Source organism: Cupressus sempervirens, chromosome 3, assembly GCF_028749045.1.
Source record: "Cupressus sempervirens isolate cs-2001-9-10 chromosome 3, ASM2874904v1, whole genome shotgun sequence".
Lineage (NCBI taxonomy): Eukaryota > Viridiplantae > Streptophyta > Pinopsida > Cupressales > Cupressaceae > Cupressus > Cupressus sempervirens.
In genome coordinates, this window is record NC_143120.1 from 308,158,073 (window position 1) to 308,182,233 (window position 24,161).

Below are 24,161 nucleotides of genomic sequence, written 5' to 3' on the forward strand. Positions count from 1 at the left end.
TCCAAATTTTAAAGAAAACACTCAGTCCGTGAAAAAAATAACGACCATCATTTATCATGATACTTAATTGTATTGTAACATATTAAAACAATAATGTGTAATTTTAAAAACTGACACCAAACCTGTTGAAATCGCCGAACACGAGTCAGACCTGTCAAAGCACCACTGAGTTCATTTCGATGCAAAACACCAAAATCAGCCAAGCGGAGTGGTAATTCTGCCATGACATTTCAACCAGTCACATATTATCATGGGAAATTTTGAAGATATGTTTCTCAAATGGAATATAAATATATTTTCTAATAAAAATAATCTACCAATATCACCTCGAGTGAGAAGGATACTGTGTTGAGAAATTTACCCAATATCTAAGCTATTTAAAATGGTTATAAAATGGCAGAAATATACACTTATTGCATCGATCCTTTCCTCCACTCATCAAAGCCCCTATCCTTTCATAAATCATCATCTGTGCAGAGATTTCTGTTATATATTTCTATTTCCTTCTCGCTGTGACCAGTATCAGCCTCTCGATGTCTCTCCCTTGAGCAATCTCATCAGACTCATTGGCCAATCAAAAACATCTAATGCTCCCAGTTCCAAACTTAGAGTTGAACTAAGAAAAGCAATTGCTTATACTTTAAAAAACCATGAGTAGAACATTTAATTGGGATGGGTGAATCTCAAATTGCATACAAAGTGATTATAATTGTTTTAGCTCACAAACAAGTGGCAAATATCAATTAGTTGGATGGTAATTTGACTGCTATTTATGGACAATAAATTTTATTTCAGCTACTTCATGGTACTGTTTCAAAAGTAGACCATATCCTATAGACCTAAGTCATAGGGGCCATATCCATGGGATGGCATCTTTTCTTCACAAATGCTTAGGTCCAATTTAATTATTAAAATCCATTGTTTCTAAACACAACTGACATTTTGTTGACCATATCTAGCAGACATTATGGAGCATATTGGACACGATATTAGATTGGTCTATAACTTTTTATGGCCAACCACACTTGTGTTCACCGTCTAGACATTTACAGTATTGCACATCCAACATGGCTACAACAAACCTCTTCCCTGTTCTACAAGTTATCGTCATTTCCCTACATACCTTGTATTACAATATACATCACCTTTAACATTTCCTATCGTACACCTTCCAACTTTGCACCTTGTGCTTAAGTACGAATCAACAAGACAAAGAAACTTTTCCAATGCATTCAATATGCACAATAACAAGTTCAATAAATACTTACAAGCTAACAACAGAAAATACAAAAAAGCACCATCAACACTCACCACACACACCACGTTTTTCAAGTAGAAGCTAGACTAATTGCATCTTCAAAATTAACACTCAAAGGGGGCACACCAAAAGTTTAAGCCTTTGCACTATAGTCTTTAAACCAATCTCCTCGCAACTAGCAAAAAATACCTTCATTATTGACCTTACACAATACTTGGCCTACACTCAATACTCAATGTGGAAGTCCTTAAACCACATCGCCCCATTCTGCTAGTAATCAAACTTATTGACAAACCAAAATATTGGGCTTATCTCATTCACAACAAGCCACAAGGAATGAAACCATAAACACCACCACCACCCATACTCAACACTCATCAACTATTTTGAATAGCCAAGACAAGGCAATAGGGATAACAAGCAAGTGGTAAACTCTTCAACAAATATGCATGTGAATTACTCACCACACTATCAATGACATAGGTACAATCAATCCTCAAGAGTGATGTAGAGGTATTCAATGTGATCTACAAAATCTGCATATCTCCTCATATCTGTTTCCAAACAAAGATTAGAGGCCCTAATCCAATGGCCAGAATACATTCGATATCCCAAAAAAACAGTAGTATCAACTCAATATAACAATGTCAACTTCATATTACCTCTCGTTACTCTCACTGAATCAAATTCACCAATTTTCAATCCCAAACACCACTGCACAAGATCTCCTTTGATGACTAACAAGGCGCACTTTCTTGAGGCATAACCAACTTCATTTACATCTTGGTTTTATCAAGACCCAAGCATACATGTCCCATGGGCTGGTTCAGATCCATCTTCATGCCTTATCAACACCAAATGCCAAGCCCAAACCATATCCATCTTGATGCAGAACAGCATCAATTTATCCTTCAAACCTGCATATTCTTCAATACTTATTGTGTGCCATGGTTCTAATCCATTTCCACCATCTTTTTCAACACCAAAAATGATAGCTCATACATTTGGTTGCTCTTTCCAAACCTAGAAACCCGATCCTCCATGCTCGGTCTACACTCACATATTCATCAACTACTTGCAATGAGTATCGGCTAAAACAAAGAGGTCGTACCTGATGGAGTCTCTTACCACCACGGTTATCCTCATTATTTAGTTGTCGTGAAAGCCAACTTCTATTATCGAGTGGGGTTCAAGACATCGCCACCCTTACCATACAACAAGCATTATCACAATGCTTCGGGTTGCCTTTGCCGCATTCCCATTGTCACAACAACCATCAACACCACCGCCATCTTACCATTCAGGGTGAACACAAGGTTCAAGTGATGGTTACATGAAAACCATGGTATACACAACATAGTCAAATATCGAGCTCCCTTCATGCTCAAGAGCAACTTACAATGCGATAAGGGAGCCGCCGCCTTCCCGTCATGATCGACCATGGATCAGGATCGATTCCTTACTCTCAAACCCGGCTATGCCAATAGTTAATAATGGTTCTTGGAACCCGAAACAAATAACTACCTTGTTCTTTTACCGCAAAATCAAAATTGAACGCATGGAGGACTTAACAAAATCAATAAGATATGACTAAGCTAACTGAAACATCAAATACTATAAACATATACTTCCATTCATTTAGCCATCTGCAAATTACAAAAGTGTGGCTCTCTAGCAACTTAGAACTCTCAAAATGATTTCCTTGCAACTTCCTATCGAATTTCCTATATCTGTTATTACAATATGCGATGTCTATATAAAGACCATCTTAACGGTTATAAACCGTTCAAATATGCTCAAATCGTTTGGATTCTCATTCGGTTACATTGCAATATAATTTGAGATGACTTAATATTAATGTTAAATATTATAAACATATACTTCCATTCATTTAGCCATCTGCAGATTACAAAAGTGTGGCTCTCTAGCTGCAAGTTATAGCTAATTACTCTCAAAATGATTTCCTTTCAACTTCCTATCAAATTCCCTATATCTGTTATTACAATATGCGATGTCTATATGAAGACCATCTTAACAATTACAAACCGTTCAACTACCTTCAAATCATTTGGATTCTCATTCGATTACATTGCAATATAATTTGAGATGACTTTAATGTCAAAATTATGGAAATGTGGTGAGATGTCGGTCAATACAATTTGAGATGACTTAATGTTAAATAATTATGAAAATGTGGTGAGATGTCGGGGTGTCGCTGCACCATACAGCCGAACTTAAAATGTTTCCATGTCCCATGGAAACGAGCTGGAAGACAAAGCTTCGCCTCTACATCCTTATCACTACATTGATGCCTCTGTTGCGCTCTCTCGTTTCATCAATTGTGTCTCCTATCAATGGAGTTTATATTGCTACCTCCATGGTGCTTCCCATTTCACAGACCACTCCTCCATGTTGCATCACAACCTCTATCCCTCACCTGGGGGTCCCTTTGGCGACACACAAGGCCATCCCATGGCCTTTGGTAGACCTTCCTGTCCACCCACTTGCAGCTGAATGAACTGGCACCAAATCTGCAACAATCAACTCTATATAACAAGAGCCAAAATGATAACCACAATATCATCTGGTGTAGATCCCATCTACAAACTCATAATCTTCTGAGCTCTGATACCAATCTGATGCAAAGGAGTTCGATGCAACCTACAAAAATCTGCATATCTCATATCTTTTTCCAAACAAAGATTAGAGGCCCTAATCCAATGGCCGGAATACATTCAATATCCCAAAAAAATGGTAGTATCAACTCAATATAACAATATCAATGTCAGGGCGGGGGCCCTAGCTCGGTTGGCTAAATCTTCCCTGTTGCAGGGGTTGGTCACGGGTTCTAGTCTCCCCTGTCTCTGTGGTACCGGTGGGCGTGTCACGCCAGCGCTACCGGTCACATTAAAAAGTTTACCCGGCGCATTAAAAGAGTAAAAAAAAAAAAAAAAACAATATCAATGTCATATTACCTCCTATTACTCTCACTGAATCAAACTCACCAATTTTCAATCCCAAATAGCACTGCACAAGATCTCCTTCGATGACTAAAAAGGCACAATTTCTCAGGGCATAACTAACTTCATTTACATCTTGGGTTTATCAAGACTCGAGCATACATGTCCCACGAGCTAGTTCAGATCCATCTTCATGCCTTATCAACACCAAATGCCGAGCCCAAACCATATCTATCTTGATGCAGAAGAGCATTAATTTATCCTTCAAATCTGCATATTCTTCAACACTTATTGTGTGCCATGGTTCTAATTTGTTCCCACCATGTTTTTCAACACCAAAAATGATAGTTCATACATTTGGTCACTCTTTCCAAACTTAGAAACCCAATCCTCCATGCTTGGTCTGCACTCCCATATTCATCAACTACTTGCAATGAGTATCGGCTAAAACAGAGAGGTCGTACCTAATGGACTCTCTTACCACCACGATTATCCTCATTATTTAGTTGTCATGAGAGCCAACTTTCATTATCGAGGTGGGTTCAAGACACCACCACCCTTACCATACAACGAGCATTATCACAATGCTTTTGGTTGCCTTTGTCGCATTCCCATTGTCATGGCAACCGTCAACACTGCCGCCACCTTACCATTCAGGGCGAACACAAGTTCGAGTGATGGTTACATGAAAACCATGGTATACACAATGCAGTCAAATATCGGGCTCCCCCCATGCCTGAGAGCAACTTACAATGGGATAAGGGAGCTGCCACCTTCTTGTCATGATCAACCATTGATTAGGATCGGTTCCTTACTCTCAAACCCGGCTATGCCAATAGTTTTTTTAATTCTTTGAACCCAAAACAAATAAATACCTTGTTCTTTTACCGCAAAATCAAAACCGAACGCACGGATGATATAACAAAATCAATAAGATATGACTAAGCTAACTGAAACATCAAATACTACAAACATATACTTCCATTCATTTAGCCATCTGCAGATTACAAAAGTGTAGCTCTCTGGCTGCCACCCCAGAAAGCCATTTGGAGGTTCTAGCTAATCACTCTCAAAATGTTTTCCTTTTTCAACTTCTTATTGAATTCCCTATATTTGATATTACAATATGCGATGTCTATATAAAGACCATCTTAACGGTTATAAACCATTCAATTACCCTCAAATCGTTCAAATTCTCATTCGGTTACATTGCAATATAATTTGAGATGACTTTAATGTCAAAATTATGGAAATGTGGTGAGATGTCGGTTAATACAATTTGAAATGACTTAATGTTAAATAATTATGAAACCGTGGTGAGATGTCGGGGTGTCGCTGCACCAAAGAGGGTGTTTGATTCTGTGAGAAAGGAGAAACACGCCAAGATATGAAGCTAGTCATAGACCATATACAACTCCATGCAAAACATGATCGAAGAGAAATCTGAAATGAGATAAAAATAGAGACAAGAGAGGGCAATTTTAAAAAGACACTAAATACTCTCAACAAGCTACCATATTTCTAGTGAAAGTAAGAGTAGAGTGCTTATTATATAGAAAAATAAAGTATATGCATCCAAGAGGTGCATTAACTCCCATTCCCCATAAAAGATGGGAGGTTTGACCCACTTGGTAAATGCCAAAACATGTGGCATAACCTCCTTACATGAAGACAAAAAGGAGCTATGCAAGGTGGAAAATAAAGCCCAAAAAAGGTGACAAACCCAACTACCCCATAGCCCACTTTGGAAATGCCAAAATAGTGGTTATGAAACTTGACATAATAAGCCAAAAGAAGGTGTTGGGAGTGAGTGACGCTTTTGGCTTTAGTATTTTGACACGTCTTCATACTCACCATTACCAATAATTTAAGCAAGCTTAAATAAAAATACATGTAAGAAAAATAAATACCCTCCAAGTTAAATCAAAAAACCTACAATAACAAGGGAGAGGAATAATCGATCCACAACCTCGCACTTCCGCTTCAACATCATATGTGCACTTAACTTCACCCAATCATGCAAATTTGTCCATGTGCAATTCTTACATGTCACAATGTATTACTGCTCACACAAATATCATGTCACGTCTATCATGTAATTATTTGTCGTAGAAATATGTTGTCTCTCCAAACTATGACTCCTAGCCACACTAACTACAAATTCTACTTCAAGACAGACTTCACCTTTGACCTATGCCTTGGCAAATCTCTCCTACTTCTCATTTGCATTCTCTTTATTCTACCAATCCTAGAATTCTTCAATCTCTTGTCCCTAGAGATGTTGTGCTCCATCTGCACCTTTAATAGTGTCTACAAGTGTGAACTCTTATATTGGACCTAACTTCTTTTAAGGCAACAACACCAAATATTCATTGTTCTATCTAATAAAACTAGTACTTGAGTTGATTAATAAAAACAAATATAATAATGCATGCCATAAAAAGGAGTAAAATATACCTTTATGCCCATGAAATTATTACATTGAGTATACCAACTATTGTTGGCCAGGGATCAAACTACTTCCTTCGATGACACTCAGACAATTTGAATGAGTCAAGAGAACACAATTGTTGACTAACACTTACAACCACTCAAGAGCTAACAAATAACTAATACATAGTTGGATGACACATACTATTAAATATAATAATAGGCATCATTACACTAACTACAATTCCCCCATTAGCACATGGTTCTACTTAATTTAGAGGGCACAATTTTAGTTCTTAATGAAATAGACATATTCTTTGGCTTCCCACAGTCCTAGGGATAGATGCATATTACAAGTTTTTGCATTATTGCAAAAGTTAATTTGACTTTGCATGTAAGAGAAGTGATTCTAAAGGGAATGCCTTGTTTCCTCTTAGAATCCCCCTAGGCAACCTTCCCAACCTTAAGCACTCCTCAATGCGCACCTTCACACACCATAAAAGTCATTTCACAATGATTGACAATGACACAAACAGCTCCCCCATTTCAAGCCCTACATAAGATACTTGATGAGACTTTCCTATCTCTTTGATAGTTATGCTTTGTGGTTCTTGTTCCCCCTATCATTTGTATTGGTTTATTGACCACAAGTTTTGTCAATCTCTAGGAATACTACATTTTTTTGTGGTTCTTCCTCTTTATGGGCCTCTCTAGGTTCCTCTTCCTAGAATTTTCTTTTGTTACCCGATATACCTTTCAAACCCATTGACCTACTTTTGCACATTTGTGGACATTAAATGTCTTCTTTCATCTTTTTCTTTTTGTAGACCTCCTTCAGCTACTCTAGTCAACAATATTAGATCAATGTGTAAAAGGTTTTTTAGATGTTTAAGCATTAACTTTAGCACTACAAAGGTGGTTATCTCCTTTCATTACATTATCACACTAGTCATGGGCACTAATCACCTGTTAAGTGGTAACAACTTGCATACAAAGGGAGGCAAAGCATGACAAAAACATCCTTGAAAACTACCACAACACCTATGCATCTTATTTCTAGGAACTACACGTCTAACTAGTTTTAGCATTAATGAATATCTTAGTGGCCAATAGTTAGAACTTAGAGTCACTGTGGCAAGTACCCATTCTCAACTTCTTATTTTTTATCAAGCATGCATGGAACAACAAGTGACTAGTGAATGCAAATAGTATACATTCTATCTTCATTTCCAAGCTTCTACAGCTCCTTGATATTTGCATTGGACCTTCCTAAACAAAATTCAAACCCCTTGGGTAGCTCAAGAGTACAAATGCAAAAAAAGGTAGGATATAGAAACATGAAAATTCCACAGTATCATCACCAGATGGATTCATACCTCGTTATGGCATCATCGCAGCATTTAGAATGTGCTTTCATATTTGCTGAAATAAACACTAAACTCTCTCTAAGGCTATCCTTCTCAACTTGGGAATCTTCATTTACATTCATATATATTACAATTCTACACCTGAAAAGACCTGCATGTGGCTCATCATCTTTAATAAACAATGTAAAATACATATATATACTATTAACTGAACTAACCTGTGATGTCAATTTGTGAAGAGCAGTCTCAGCAGGGCATATTAGTGTGCTAAAATTGCTCTTCCTCTCTCTCTTACATCAAATCTATATCTTCTTCACATGTTTTCTGAATTTATGCCATCTTGTAAACATATACTACAGTGTACTTCTTCAGCAACATTCTTCCACTATTATCTTGTCTCGAAATCTATTTATGGTCCTTCCTGATATTTACCACTTAGAAAGGTCTCCATGTCAGCCTTCAAGCCATTGGGTCAATGTTACCCCTTTTGAGATGGGCTGCGAACCCAGCTTTATTGCACTTTTTAGTACTTTAACTTAAACCCTCCAGAAAGGCCTTCAACTCATGGATTTTAGAAGTTCAGACACTTGTTTATATTTACCCTTTTTAAGAAGCACCTTTGTGGACATTTTTTTAAGGCATATTTTGATATTCATCCTTTAGGGAAAAAGCTTCAAGTTGTTCTTCAGTCATTTGTCGATATCTACACCATCTATATACTTAAATTGGGATAAAACGGGAGTTGTCAGATGGTTGGTATACCACATTAGTGAGTTACAGGGGTCTCTAATAGTTAAACAATGCCATCTAGGATAAATCATTCACTAACATGTTTGCTAACATTTATTAACTGTACAGTTAAATTCATAACCAATGTTTCAAAACCAAACAAAAAAAGATCTGTGTGAAGTCAGTCCCCTAAAATCCATGAACTGAAGAAGAGTTGATTACCTCTATAGGATCGAACTCTGTTGTCAAACATCAAGCAGTGCCCTGGGCAGTTCATAGGCTTAAGTCCGAACTCCTGTTTCTCAATCTGATTATTCAACAACAGTATCAATGAATTTAGGACTGAACGAAAAACTAGAATATCTACAAATAACATCCACAACAAAATGTTACGTCATGTGATAAACACCCATAGGACTAGAAAACCTATCATTCACTTGTCTTGAGATCAGTTTAAAACTAATATATTGCTTAGCAAGCTAGCAACCTTTACCTCAAATACAAACATGTTTTCTTTGTAATTAGCTGCATGTCCTGATGTTTCCCAGAGTTGCATATTATATATGTTAGGGGATATAACCTGCATACAATTACAAGTATGAGCTTTATATAGAGTAGATTAAATAAAAAATTGAAACTGCTTGAACATGAGCAGAAAATACCTCTGTGTAACCCCTTTTCCTATACTCTTTACGCATAAAATCCATCAGCTTATTGTAAATTCTTGTACCATGTGGCAGGAAAAAGCAACTTCCTGGGCTGTAAACAAATATAATGTTCGCAATATCAAATAGTGGAGAACCAATTATAATTGATATTTGGGAGATATGAACATGTCTAATAAAAATGTGAAGTTGCTATCATTAAATTAAAAATTTCCAATAACCTCAGTGGATGAAAAAAGAATAGTTCCTGATTTTGTCCCAGAATCCTATGATCTCGTTTCTTAGCTTCCTCTAACTGGGTAAGGTATTCCTACAATTCCGAAAGATATAATGAACCAAAGACATATACACCAAGATAATCTACAATCAACAATACATTGTTCCCACAAGTACTAGTTGAAGTTTCTTCTCCAACAGATTCTGGCAGTTCACATACTTTAAGCTTTTTTGAATCTGGATAGGAAATCCCATAAACTCTTTGCAGGCTTTCACGATCCGATTTACCTCTCCAATACGATGATGAAGCCTGGAAGCATGGAAAATAGCAATGAGCATTTCAGCATTAATAAATGAATTAGATTCAGGCCATCCCCATACAAGAATTTTCCAACTATATCTCTGGGTCATATATGTTCACCTTTAAAATAGCAAAGGCCTTGACATGAGATGTGTTTGGAATGTGTGGACCACGACAAAGGTCAATCAAAGGCCCACATCTATAAACTGTAATAGTCTTATCCTCGGGCAATTCATTTATAATTTCAACCTGTGTAGTAATTAACAAATTAGATTATCCGTTCATTACTAAAAAATAAGTTAATTTTTCTGTCAGAAAGAAGTTCAGAAAACAATCACGCAGTATTACCTTCTTATAGAATGTATTACCAATAACTTTCCATAAAACCATTAAACATTCATGCGACCTACAGTTACAGTTATAAAAAACAAACACACGTTATATTAGACTATCATTTGCTTTAATGATAGAGAGATAATTTGCCTTAAAAGGATTTTCAGCAAATAATTCAAGCGCCTGCTGCCTTGATACTTCAATCCGCTCAAAAGGTTGTTTCTCCTGAAAGCACAGAAAGTTACACCATACATTATCAGAATTAACATGTAACATAAGATACAGAGAAGCACAACACAGATTGCACTTAAATAATGAGAAACCAAACTAAAATTGAACCATTCAATTAATGCCATCAGGATCATAAACATATAACACCTGAGCAACAAATTAGTAGTATGGTTGACAATATGTATGACCAGATGAAGGAAAAACATTACACGACTGACAGAATAAAGGAATGTTGATAACAGTACATGTTAAGATAAATGTAGACAATTTCTAACAAATGTTACATATTAAAACAATGTTATCTCTTGTGTGATATAGAAATAATCCATGAAACAATGCATATATTAATTCATCATTACGTGTTGCTTAAAAAAGGGCATGTCCCTGTGTTCTCTGCATTACCATATTAATCATCCAGCTACCAAATAATGTCATTCAATAGTGATCCTAAATTTGTAGATATGATGCTTGTTTTGATGGGTCTAAAAGTGTTCCTGATGTCAAAAGGACACTCAAGAACCTACATATCATTTACAAAAGGAGCATCCTAGAATCTATCAACTTCAAAATGTGTTATAACCCATATCACATTCAAGTGACCTCACTGACATAATAAAGGCATGAAACTTGTAGAAAAAAAAAAGGTTAGAAACTTACCTTTTTACAGTCAGTCTGTGTTCTTTATTTTCCAAGTACCATTTCCTCTAATGGATACCAGATATATAATAAGGGTTCAAATATTTGACTCCTTGTAGGCTTGCTGCTGAAGGGGTTATTTTATAAGCTTTTAGAAATGTTTCTCATTGCTACCATGATTAAAAGACTAAAACAACATGCCATAATAGTCTTAACTTTAGTTTATCTTCATTGATTTCTGAACACATCGTTTTTATGTTAGAGTGATGTCTTTGTGCAAAGTTTCAACATCAACAATACTAGCTTACATAACTTATTTGTTGTATCATAACTACAAGTATCAAGCCATTTTACAGCTCTATGCAAACTAATGAATCTTTAAACATTTCAAAAAAAAATCAAATAATAAGTCATTTACAGCTCTATGTCAACTAATGAATCTTTCAAAAACACAATTATTGTTAAATTATTCAAATATCATCACATTTCTAAACAAATTAACTATTCTGATACAGACTGAATTTGCATCTTCTTGTTGGACTGAACATGATATGATGCAAAAGATTCAGAGATCATAGGTTGAGTATAAAATACTTTTCCGGTTGTTTACTTAAGCAAGGAATATAAGATTTTCCCTCCAAGAGAACCTTTATAGAATGCAGATAAAGAATTCAGGGGCATACGAGTTCTGGTCATGAAAATTTGGATGTTTACTGAGGCAGTTGGTGATGGATGGCACAAGGTACCTTGATGATCTACAAAATATGAGAATCACAGAAAGAAATGTTAAAACAGATTTGTGTACACTCTAAACAAATTAACCCTTCTTATTCAGACTGAATGCATGTCTTCTTGTTGGACTGAACAAGACATGATGGAAAAGGTTCAGAGATCATAGATCAAGTATAAAATACTTTTCTGTTTTTTTAGTTAGGCACGGAATGAAAGAATTTCTCTCCAACAGAACCTTTATAGAATGCAGCTAAAGGGTTTAGGAGCATATGAGTTTTGTGAAAAATTGGATGTTTACAGAGGCAGTTGGTGATGGATGGCACAAGGTACCTTGATGATCTACAAAACATTAGAAAGGCAGAAAGAAGTAGTCAAAACAGATTCTGTACACTCTACTACAAAAGGAATTAAAACAAAATATGAGAAGGGCAGATGTTGGTGGTTGGCACAAGGTACCTTGATGATCTATAAAACATGAGAAGGGCAGAAAGAAGTGGTCAAAACAGATCTTTGTACAATCTAATACAAAGGGAATTAAAACGTCTTACTGTATGATAGCTCCAATGACTCTGACACCTTGTAGTAGGCATGCAGACAACCAGTGGTAGTGGTCAAGTGTTAGCATATAAGGATCCAATATATTCCTTGTTCTCAACAAGATCCAAATTAATGATTACCCAACATCCAGTCACACTGAGAAACATTATTTATAGTTAAAAACTCAATGTAAACAATCTAATTCATCTAAAAACACAATTGGGATGATAATGAAGGTAGAGTAGTATTACCGCCACAGCTTTTGTAGCGCAAGACTTGATCTTCTCAAAGTGTCCCTCGTTCAAAGTAAGATCATTGTAAAAGGCATCATAGTAGAATCCCTGTAATATACAAACTTTAGTAGCACATAAACTAGCAGATACTGCACAGCAAGCATGAGTGAGAATATCAGAAAAGTTAAGTTATCATTTAGTCCATTGAAATGCTGTCAAGCAGAATTAAAATGTAGTCAACGAGTTAGCAAATAATCAACGCCTGTATGATGCAACATTTTTGCATCTTAAAACTGTCATGTCCCCTTTTCAAATAATTAAAAAATAATAATCTTTGCTAAGGCAGGCAGGCCCAAGAAAGTGAAGTTTCAGAAAAAGGGGGTTAATCTTTGGAAACCGTTGGACTAATGAATGAAAATTATTATTAAAATATGTTTCATTAACCTCTCTTGGACGTGAGTTACAGTTATGCCCTCTTTTAAGAGGTTTTGGAGGCATTTTGGGCTGATTCGAGAACTTGATTTTTGCTCATTCTTTGTTATTCTTCAGAGGCTGCCAAACCTGTGGAGAAGGAGACCCAAGAACGGGAGTTTGCAAGTTTCCAAGGAGACCCAAGAACGGGAGTTTGTAGGTTTCCAGGAAAGCTAAGGACGGGAGTTTGAAGCCATTCCATGTGCATGCTCATACAGAGTTTGCCTTTGTGCTGAACAGTGTAGATTTGTGGGTTTTTGGATGTGTTTTTTGTATGAGTTTGGTGTTTTCAGTTGAGTATTTCATATCAGTTTGGGTTGCTGCTGTATTTCAGACTTTAAGGTGTTAAAATAGAGCTGAATATATGTATTGGGACGTGATTAAACTTCTGAGATAGATTATTAATGTTTTTGCGGTGTTTTCGGGCATTTTTGTGTTAATTTCGGGAGCCCGATGAGCATAGTTTTTGTCCTACATTTGAGAACTGTTGTGTAAAGGCTATACGGATCTGGAAATGTCATTTTGTAGGCTGTTATGCTGCTGAAATTTCTGTAAAAATTTCCACTTTCAGATTTATTAATAATAGGTGAAGCTGTGAAGCTTTTGGCACAATTTCTGGCATACCCGATTTGGGGTTTCTTGAGAAATTTGGTGGATCTTTGGGATATTAGTTGTTTGATTTTAAAGATCTGATTTGAGGCTTGAAATATCATGTAAAATCAAAAAAGGGACATTTCAGTGGTATCAAAGCCATGATCTTGCCAGCCTGAGGGTTTGTAGAAGTTTGCATGTCAGTTTTGACAACTACCCAGATCTTGCATTTCAGTTTTGAGAACTACCCAAATCTTGCATGTCATAATTTATGTTTGCATGTTGCTTCTAATTAGCTGCATGTCAAAATTTATGGTTGCATGCTACTTCTAATCATTTGCATGTTAGTTCTTGGTGAATTTGGTGGTTGTAGAAGTTTGCATATCAGTTTTGACAACTACCCAGATCTTGCATGTCAGTTTTGACAACTACCCAAATCTTGCATGTCATAATTTATGATTGCATATTGCTTCTAATCAGCTACATGTCAAAATTTATGGTTGCATGCTACTTCTAATCATTTGCATGTTAGTTCTTGGTGAATTTGGTGGTTGCATGTTGCTTCTAATCAGTTGCATGTCAAAATCTATGGTTTCATGCTACTTCTAATCATTTGCATGTTAGTTCTTGGTGTTTGAAGAAGTTATATCCTATTGGGGTTACACTCTACTTTATCCAGAATGGAGAGGTATAGTACAGAGTCTCAGAGGACACGATCTTGGACAATTGATATCCAGAGTCAAAACAATAGAAAGGATGGTTATTTAGACATTCGAGATAAACTTATGAAAATAAGCCATGACATGTTTGAACAGTTGGTTGAGAACCAACGTATAATGAGTGACATGTTGTCCGACCCAGCTAAGGTGGATAAGTTGACTGGATTTCTATTTGGCAAATTTTCTCACAGGACAGATGACACAATTCCCAAGAACTTGCATGAGGAGTTTGAGAAACTAGCTAATAGCCAGGTAGAGGTCTCAGATTCTACTTTGCCACAGGAGGTGGTGGGAAAGGATATTACACAGATTGATAGTAACGGTCAACTTGATACTCAAATTAAGACAATTGTTTACAAGTTGTCAAAGGGTGATGCCACAGGTATTCAGGATGGTATAGTTACAATAGGCAGTGACTACAGTGTAGTGGGTTCAGATGATGATTATGAGGATGTTGTTGTGCAGGATGGTGAGATACCTGGTAGAGATGAGCAAACATTGAGCATTCATGACTTTGCTGAGAAAGAGTACCAGGCACAGTTAGATGCTTCATCACATGAGGTTGAGGTTGGTAGTACTTCACATGATTTGTCCAGCCAGCTGAAGGTGAACAAAGATAGTATTGTGACTTCATTATCTCATCATGATAGGTAGGTGGAGTTAGTTGGTATTGGTCATATTACTCAGGTGAGGAGTTTTCTTAAGTTACCAGTTGATTGTAGTTTACGGATATTGACTCGAGATTGTTATATTGGCATTTGGGATTTAGTTGACTGGAGATCTTTAACACTTTTTGGTAGCAGTGTTTGTTTGGGTGCTATCATGGATTTGATTAGCAGATTACGCGGTGTTGTCTTTTCTTGTGCCAGTATCTTGTCTGATGTTGGTATTAGTTTTTATACACCGATGTTGGGCTTTGTTCATATATCCAGTCGACCATACTTGCTAGAATGTGTTGATGATATTTCATATTTGGCAGTGTGTATAGATGAGTCCCAGGATCATATTGGCATTGATGACATCCAGGAGGATGTAGTGGGCAATTTTGAAGACTTAGTTTCCTTGGGTATAGAGGAGTTGGACAGCAATGCTAATGTTTTTGATACTTTGTATGTTGATATGAGTTTTAGATTTGATTCACAGGACATGGATGGTAATACTCTAGAGACTAGTAACTTTGAGGATACTCCTTTAGACAGTGCATCAGAGGAGGTTTGTAGGAGACAGTCAAGCCAGTGCCATCGTGTGTCTAATCAGTTGAGAGTTAGTGACCGAGACATTGCTATCACTTGCCAGCATTTTGATGTTGCTCGTCAGTTGTTAGCAGTTTATGGATGGGGTTCTCCTACTAGTGATGAGCAGGGAGGCAGTTATCTTTCCTTGACAAAGTTCCACTCTTTATGGGAGGCTATCCAGATTCTGAGACAGGATTATATGCAGTCGGTAGCCGACAGAGATTATCTTATGAAGTGGGGCAGTACAGCATATGATGCATTGTTGGCTAAGGAAGATAAGGTGAGTGAGCTTACTGAGCAGCTTGAGGTGACTTCTGAGATTCTTGAGAGTACACAGTTGGCTTTCAAGGAGTCACAGTTTCATTTGGCTAAAGTGACCATGGAGTTAGAGCGACTACAGTCTTTACCTGATTCTATACAGTCACAAGCTATGGTTTTTGGTGATCCGAGGATGTCCATGGCCAAGATTGTCAGAGAAAGTGGAGATGGGGATGCATCCATTCTTGATACTAAAATTGGCTTATCAGGTTCATTCCCACTAGAGTCAAGTTTAGTTGAGTTGGGTATTGTAGCAGATTATTGTATGCCTAACAGGGTGGTGGCCTCTAGTACTGAAGGCACTGAGACTAGAGATGTATCAAAGATCATGTGTGATGTTGGTGAGTCGGCAGTTGGCATGGTTCCTGCTAGTAATACTACTCCCTTGGTGATATCTTCGGAGGTAGTAGTTAGTTCCAACATGGTTAATGATCAATTGCAGTTAGTTTCATCTGGATTACAGTCTGAGCCACTGACTGAGATTGGTGCATTCTATCAGCATTACACTATGAGGTACACTCATCAATTTACCTTTGATGACCATGTTGATGAGATGATGATACAAAGATGTACTTTGGTTCCTAGTGCTTGTCATCAGTTATGGGATAGTTTGACACCTCAGGATGAGGGTTGTGATGGGCATGACATGGCGATAGGTTCTACAGTTGACAGCTTGATAATACATGACTTAGAGCAGGAGTTTCAGAGTGATGCTTCAGCGGGTGTTGTTATTGATTCTACTCCTTTGGCTATGACATCTCCTGACTTAGCTGGTGATCAGTCACAATGGGTTGTATCACTTGTTCATGGTGAGCTATTGACTGAGGTTGATTTTTTTTATCAACTTTATATTGCAAGGTATGTACATCAGTTAGCATTTGATCCTTGTGTTGAGGAGTTGATGGCAGGAAAATTTGGTTTGGGTTCCAATTCTTGCTATTTATCTTGTGATGGCTTTTCACCATCAGGGGTGCATGGTAGTTATGGTTATGAGATAGTGGTTGGTGATCTACAGAGTTGTGTTGACTGCAGGCGTTGTATAGTGTGTGGATTCTCCATACTTGGTACAGTTTCATTTGGGAGCATTCACCATTGTTGCAGAGTTGGATTGTACATTCCGTATAGGCCAGTGGAATGCATTGATGGTATTTACTGTGTTGGTAGTCCACTTTACTTGGATTTTGATGTTCTAAGAGTTTATGTCTCATGGGTTTCTGACTGTGGAAGTTGTGATTTTGGAGTTTGGTGGAACTATAATTGTCCGTTTGATTATGGATTCCTCTTGGTCATATTGCAAAGGATATTGCAGGAGCCTGTGTTAATTGGTGGTAGTATAGTTCATGACTACATTTGGGATTCAGGTGGATTGATTGGTTTATTGTTCAGCCATTGCTTAAGGACAAGCAATGTTTGGGAGGGGAGGACTTGTCATGTCCCCTTTTCAAATAATTAAAAAATAATAATCTTTGCTAAGGCAGGCAGGCCCAAGAAAGTGAAGTTTCAAAAAAAGGGGGTTAATCTTTAAAAACCGTTGGACTAATGAATGAAAATTATTATTAAAATATGTTTCATTAACCTCTCTTGGACGTGAGTTACAGTTATGCCCTCTTTTAAGAGGTTTTGGAGGCATTTTGGGCTGATTCGAGAACTTGATTTTTGCTCATTCTTTGTTATTCTTCAGAGGCTGCCAAACCTGTGGAGAAGGAGACCCAAGAACGGGAGTTTGCACGTTTCCAGGGAGACCCAAGAACGGGAGTTTGTAGGTTTCCAGGAAGGCTAAGGACGGGAGTTTGAAGCCATTCCATGTGCATGCTCATACAGAGTTTGCCTTTGTGCTGAACAGTGTAGATTTGTGAGTTTTTGGATGTGTTTTTTGTATGAGTTTGGTGTTTTCAGTTGAGTATTTCATATCAGTTTGGGTTGCTGCTGTATTTCAGACTTTAAGGTGTTAAAATAGAGCTGAATATATGTATTGGGACGTGATTAAACTTCTGAGATAGATTATTAATGTTTTTGCGGTGTTTTCGGGCATTTTTGTTTTAATTTCGGGAGCCCGATGAGCATAGTTTTTGTCCTACATTTGAGAACTGTTGTGTAAAGGCTATACGGATCTGGAAATGTCATTTTGTAGGCTGTTATGCTGCTGAAATTTCTGTAAAAATTTTCACTTTCAAATTTATTAATAATAGGTGAAGCTGTGAAGCTTTTGGCACAATTTCTGGCATACCCGATTTGGGGTTTCTTAAGAAATTTGGTGGATCTTTGAGATATTAGTTGTTTGATTTTAAAGATCTGATTTGAGGCTTGAAATATCATGTAAAATCAGAAAAGGGACATTTCAAAAACTATCATAACCATATCGATTTCAAATGCAAGACAAAATGGATAATTAGGAACTGACATCTAGAATTATTTTTATCTAAAAGTTATTTTTAACATTTGTAACCTTTTCTACCACTGTAGAAAAAAAATTAGTATGCACATGTATGTAGCAGCCTCAAAAGAAAATGAACCAAAGACAAATAATAAATGACGAAAGCAAGAACATCCAAGATGAGGCAATGATAAATGAGGAAAGCAAGAAGATCTTCCACATAGGTCAAGTTAAAAGCATTAAGGTAATGGCTCTCTTTTATTTCAAATCACATAGTAATTCGGGTTCACCATATTAATTCAAAACCTTTGCCTTAAAATGCACAGGCGTCCACTGTTACAAAATTTCACTATTCATAAAAATCTAAATTACCGTGTTCGCTCAAGCAGCAGCAAAAAAGGTAGTCGGTTCACTTGAAAGTCGAAGTTGGTTCGAAAACGATTTTTCTCTAACAAATTCTATGCAAATTCGTCCAATGGGACCCTGGTGGCCTTTTTGAACATTCTGAGCAAATGTTAAAATGCATGCGCAAACCCAGGAGGAAATTCAATTGGTTTCAACAAATGTCAAGTGAATTTGGGCGAATTTCTAATTCGGTTGACTTTCAACTGCAGTATTATAACATTATTTTATTGATATATTGATATTCTAATGTAAAGTTAAACCTAAAATGTAAAGACATTGTCATTTAGTAAACACGCATCCGCATCCATGGCGTTTGTCTTCGATCGACAGTACTTTAAAATTTTATGATCTTCTTGTGCGTTTGTTTTCTTGCGTTTGTCCAGCGTTACTCTTCCTTTGCTGTCTTCCATCGATGAGGTTTTCTTGGAGTTAGTCTTACTCACTGCTCAGCGTGTCTTCTTCCTCAGCATTTTTTTTTAACGTGTTCTTCCACAATGTGATCTTCCCTGCCTCAGCTCGTGCGTGGGTTTTACTTTGACATCCTCACAGCAGGTTCTTGTCTTGCCGACTTGCATTGTCAACATTTTCAAGCTCGTGGATTTTGAGCAACAGCTTCATCTTTCTCTACAGGTTACCATTTTCCTATAAATTTTTTACAATTAACCATTTTTTAATTTTATTTAATAATTTGTACAAGCTATTCACAAATAAAGCCTCCATTTTGATTACTAATTTACAAGCTTGTATTGTGATTTAACCTTCATACGGATTTAAATATAAATCAAATATCATATCTCAGTATTAGTATATATTAGAAATCATTTTTTTCGTTGTTTCTTTTTTTTTTTTTGTTCTTTGTAGATTACAGAATGGCTGTGAGCAATTCTAGCACCATAAACCCCCACTTCAAAATCGACAAATGCTCCCTGTAATGAAAAAGTGTGGAAATGGTTCAACCAGAGTTGGGTATGGATTGGAAGTCATTGCAAAGAGGAATCAAGTAGCTCCTGTAGTAGAGTGAAAGCACATGTGTGCTTTATTCCTCAGAAAGGTATTAAATTTTCTACAGGGAAGCCGAGATTAAATGGAGTGCTACCTAAAACCCTCCTTCCAAACCACACTATGAACAAATACATTCAAGAACAAAAGCAAGTAGATGAAGCTACTTGGACAGCAAATGCTTCTCATCCATTGCAAAGTGGTAGGACTCTAAAGAAAGGGAAAATGTCATCTATGTCTTCAACTTCGATTACTAATGATGTATCGGCAGAGGGTCATCCATTCTTACGTACACTTCAACAACAAATTGTAAGTACAAAAGCAACGGGACCATTGGAAGCATCATTTCAAAATGAAGCTAGAGACATTGTCAATCAAGCCATAGTGAGATGTGTCTATGCAAATGGATGATCATTTAATGTTATTCACTCACCATATTGGCAATACATGATGAGAGCAGTCAATGAGGCTCCAAAGGGGTTCAAGGGTTCTAGTTATGAGAAGATATGCACCACTTTATTGGATAATGAGGTGACCTGTATAGAGGCTGCCATGCTGCCCATCAAGGATTCATGGACTGAAACAGGTATCACAATAGTATCGGATGGATGGAAAGATGCGAGGAACCGTCCTTTGGTGAATATAATTAAGGTGTCTACTAGAGGTGCAAAGTTGAGAGTTGTGGATTGTGAAGAAGAGGTAAAGGACAATCCTTTCATTGCAACCATTCTCATCCAAGTCATTGAGCAAGTTGGCCCTAAGAATGTTGTTCAAATAGTAACCAACAATGCCAAGAATTGCAGGGCAGTCGGCTTATTGGTTGAGGAGAGGAGCATTATGAACACATTTTTTGGACACCTTGTGTTATGCACTCACTCAACGTAATGCTGCAAAAAAATGGCACTAAGGTTGAGTGGATAAAAAAATGTATGAAGAGGCACACGAAATCCAAACATTTGTCACAAACCACCATATGACGCAAGCCATATTTAGACAATTCACGAAATTGGAGCTCTTAAAGGTAAGTTCAATTGCTTAAAATTTAAACATGTTTAAAAATCTAGTCACGTTAATTTAGTAAACTTTTTATGTTTTTAAAATTTAAATATATTACTTGATTTTAAATTTTTACTCTATTACTATTTTGATCTTAAAATAGGTTGTTGAGACCCTCTTTCCCTCCAACACTATTGTTTTGAGACACATTCTCAAAGTTAAAGAGGCATTGTCTAGAATAGTAACCAATGCTAATTGGAGCGTATGGAGGTAATCTAATAGTGCAAACGTGGATGCCATTAAGGCATTGATAGTAGAAGAACCTTGGTGGGATTGTGCTGAGTACCTTTTGAAGTTCACTGAGCCTATATTGAGCATGACCCGATACACTAACATGCATAGGCCTTGCTTGAGTGAGGTATATGATGGCATTGACTCCATGAATGAGGATATTAAAACCATCATAAATGAGAAAGAGCAAGATCTTGCTTCAAGGAGCTACAAGTAATCACGGTAGAGAGATGGAACAAAATGACTAACCCTTTGCATCTACTTGCGTTTGCATTGAGCCCCAAGTTCTATAACCAATCAGTTCTCAATGAGTGTACCACTAGAGTTGCCCCATGCAAAGATCCTGAAGTTGCACAAGGGTACAAGGTAGCCCTCCAAAGACTCTTTCCCAAACTCCTACAACCTGCAATGAGGTCTAAATTTATGAGTTTCATGAGCACCAATGATTGTGGTCTAGATGCTCTTAAAGACAAGAGCAATGTTGATGCTCATAAATGGTGGTAGTAGCCTCTGAAGACTCTTTCCCGAACACCTACAACCTGAGTGAGGTCTGAATTTATGAGTTCGCAAGCACCGGTGATTGTGGTCTAGATGCTCTTGAAGATGAGCAATGTTGATGATCATAAATGGTAGTACTTCCATGGACAAATCTACCAACACTTGCAACCCATTTCCATCAAAATCTTATCACAAGTAAGTTCTTTAATCTTAAGATTCTAATTTGTAATTTCTTGTTCATAAATATTCAAAACTCTTCTCCTTATGATTCCAAATTTGTAAGTCTTGATAGGTTGCTAGTTCATCATCATCTGAGAGGAATTGAAGCACATACTCCTTCATTTACTCAATAAAACGCAACCAACTAAACTCCAAAAAAGCAAATAACTTGGTCTTTGTACATTCAGACTTGAGGCTCACAACTCACAAAGAGAATACCTACAGAAAAGGGGAGGCACAACAATGGGACGTAGAACCAGATTCTACAAAGTTGGAAACCCATTTTGATGCACTTGCAATTGACGATGGTGAACATGATGATGAGATACATAGTGATGTTGAAGCAAATCCTAAGGTTACGGCTAAGACTACTAATGCTAATGGCATTAACTGTGCTTGTAATCTACAACTGCCTAATGAAGATGAATTCTTTGATGATTTTTTATGATATTTGATCAAATGAGTGATAACTGATTAGCAATGTTGATATTACCATTTTTGAACTGAAGGATTGATATAGTGATGTATTTTGACATTTTGTCATGCTATTCGAACTAAATTGTAAACATATATGGTGGTGTATGTTCCTAAATTGCTTTTATATTAGCATAGTGGTGTATAAACTTATTTGCTGCAGCATATGTTTACATACATATAATTTTTTCTAAAAAAATTACTTGTACAAACGAACCCAAAACAAACCCTAAACCAGCCCAAAAAAAGATCGAGCGAATGTCAAACCCGCATACAAACCAAAATCCGAACCGACAACTTCCGCATAAAATGAGTGATTACAAATGGAGACAAAGTCTTCTTATATAGAGAAATAACTGATAGAGAAATAAAAGCTTTCTAAAAGGCTAAATAAGAAAATAGAAATTAAGTGATGAAGTTATAAACTAACTAATAACTAAATATGCCTAAATGACCACTAGTATTACATTAAATACTTTATTATCCTCCCTTAATCATCATTAAACTAACTAAAAAAAAGCAAAAATGGTCATCACCTTCTCTTCAAAAGACTCTACAACATGAACCTACTACTAAGACCCTCCCTGAATCTGTAGAACCTCTCTGGAAATGACCAAGAGTACTAGGAATTGTCCATCTTGTTCGATTACAAAGCTATCCCTCTGCAATTAGCTTTTGAAACCTAAAGCCACAATTTTTTGAAAAAATTTGCAAACCCCCCAAATACAATTTTTGTCAAAAACCACAAAAAAAAATATTGCAAATGTTTGCCCCACCAACTACGAATGCAACCCAAAATAAACTACAAGAAACCATGATTTTTGTGGAGAAAATCACCAAACACTAAACATGAAGTTTACAAATTATCATTTTATTGAAAAAAGGGGTAAAAGCTTGAAAAAAAAGAACCCATGACATAAATTTTGTGAAAGAAAATAAAAAGCCCTCCAAATGAGAATCCCTAATTTTTGTAAACAAAATCATGCAAAACCCAAAAATGCTTTAGGAATATTTTTGAAAAAAAGGAATACATGGGGAATGAGATCAAGGAGCTAAACGAAAAAGGTTTTATTAGAAGGTATTAACTAAGAAAGATATTTCAAAGAAAAAGGACTTTTTAACAAACAAGACTACATTCTACTCAAAGAAGAAATTTTCTAGAAAACAAAAATCAGGGGAAGAATGGTTTGTGGAAGGAGATAAAAATACAAAATTCTTCCACAACAATACTAAAATGAATAGGAACATAAATAGGATTACAAGAATTAAGAATTCTCAAGGAAGTTTACTAGAAGACCCAAAAGAAATAGCTAACAAAATTGTCTCATTTTTCCATAACATCTTAAACAACTGGGAATTTTCTGACATAAAATCACGAAATCAATTGTTAAGTACATACACAAGATAATTTCTTATGAAGATAATACAACTAAATAGACCTTGTAGTACATAATAAAATAATATTATATTGAGCACTTGTTAAGCTTGAACGGGTTGGGTAGTTAGGAAGTGAGGGAATACGTCAATTGGTTTTCCAAACAGCTGACCCTTTTCTAAGGACTTTGAAATATTGATGATGTACTCCTGTTTTTGGTAATCAATATAAGAAATAACATTTACTTGCTATTTGGTATTCTTGTATGAGTAATGAATTTTCTATTGTAATATTGAATCTATGTTATATTTCTATGTATAACTTGTCTTAAATACCATTCTACATTTTAGTGTCGTTGCCTAAGTTTGAACCTGGAGGTTGTCGGCAAGACAGGATGGATTATGGGAAGACCCTTCCTACCACGTATACAAGTAACGAACAATGACTGTGAAGAGGAAACAACCAGAGAAGATCAGTTGACACGCAATCTGGTGACGACCTCAGAAGCTTCTGTTGACCAATACGTGCAAAGGGAAGCCTGTGGGAGAGCAGTTTTGGATAGCACGAT

At 36.6% G+C, this 24,161-nt stretch overlaps 1 protein-coding gene across 7 annotated transcripts in view; it reads right to left on the bottom strand.

The window, feature by feature from the left end:
* LOC149566209 (threonine--tRNA ligase, mitochondrial 1-like) overlaps positions 1 to 24,161 on the bottom strand; it is a 166,780-nt gene that overhangs the window by 101,864 nt on the left and 40,755 nt on the right. For all 7 annotated transcript variants that reach the window (XM_089819627.1, XM_089819629.1, XM_089819625.1 and 4 more), the window contains 9 exons: positions 12,647 to 12,736; positions 10,410 to 10,484; positions 10,047 to 10,175; positions 9,846 to 9,935; positions 9,631 to 9,719; positions 9,407 to 9,503; positions 9,238 to 9,324; positions 8,967 to 9,051; positions 123 to 217 (listed from right to left, as the gene is read on the bottom strand). In XM_089819627.1, coding sequence (XP_089675753.1) covers positions 123 to 217; positions 8,967 to 9,051; positions 9,238 to 9,324; positions 9,407 to 9,503; positions 9,631 to 9,719; positions 9,846 to 9,935; positions 10,047 to 10,175; positions 10,410 to 10,484; positions 12,647 to 12,736 — 837 coding nt within the window. The remainder of the gene's footprint in view (positions 1 to 122; positions 218 to 8,966; positions 9,052 to 9,237; positions 9,325 to 9,406; positions 9,504 to 9,630; positions 9,720 to 9,845; positions 9,936 to 10,046; positions 10,176 to 10,409; positions 10,485 to 12,646; positions 12,737 to 24,161) is intronic.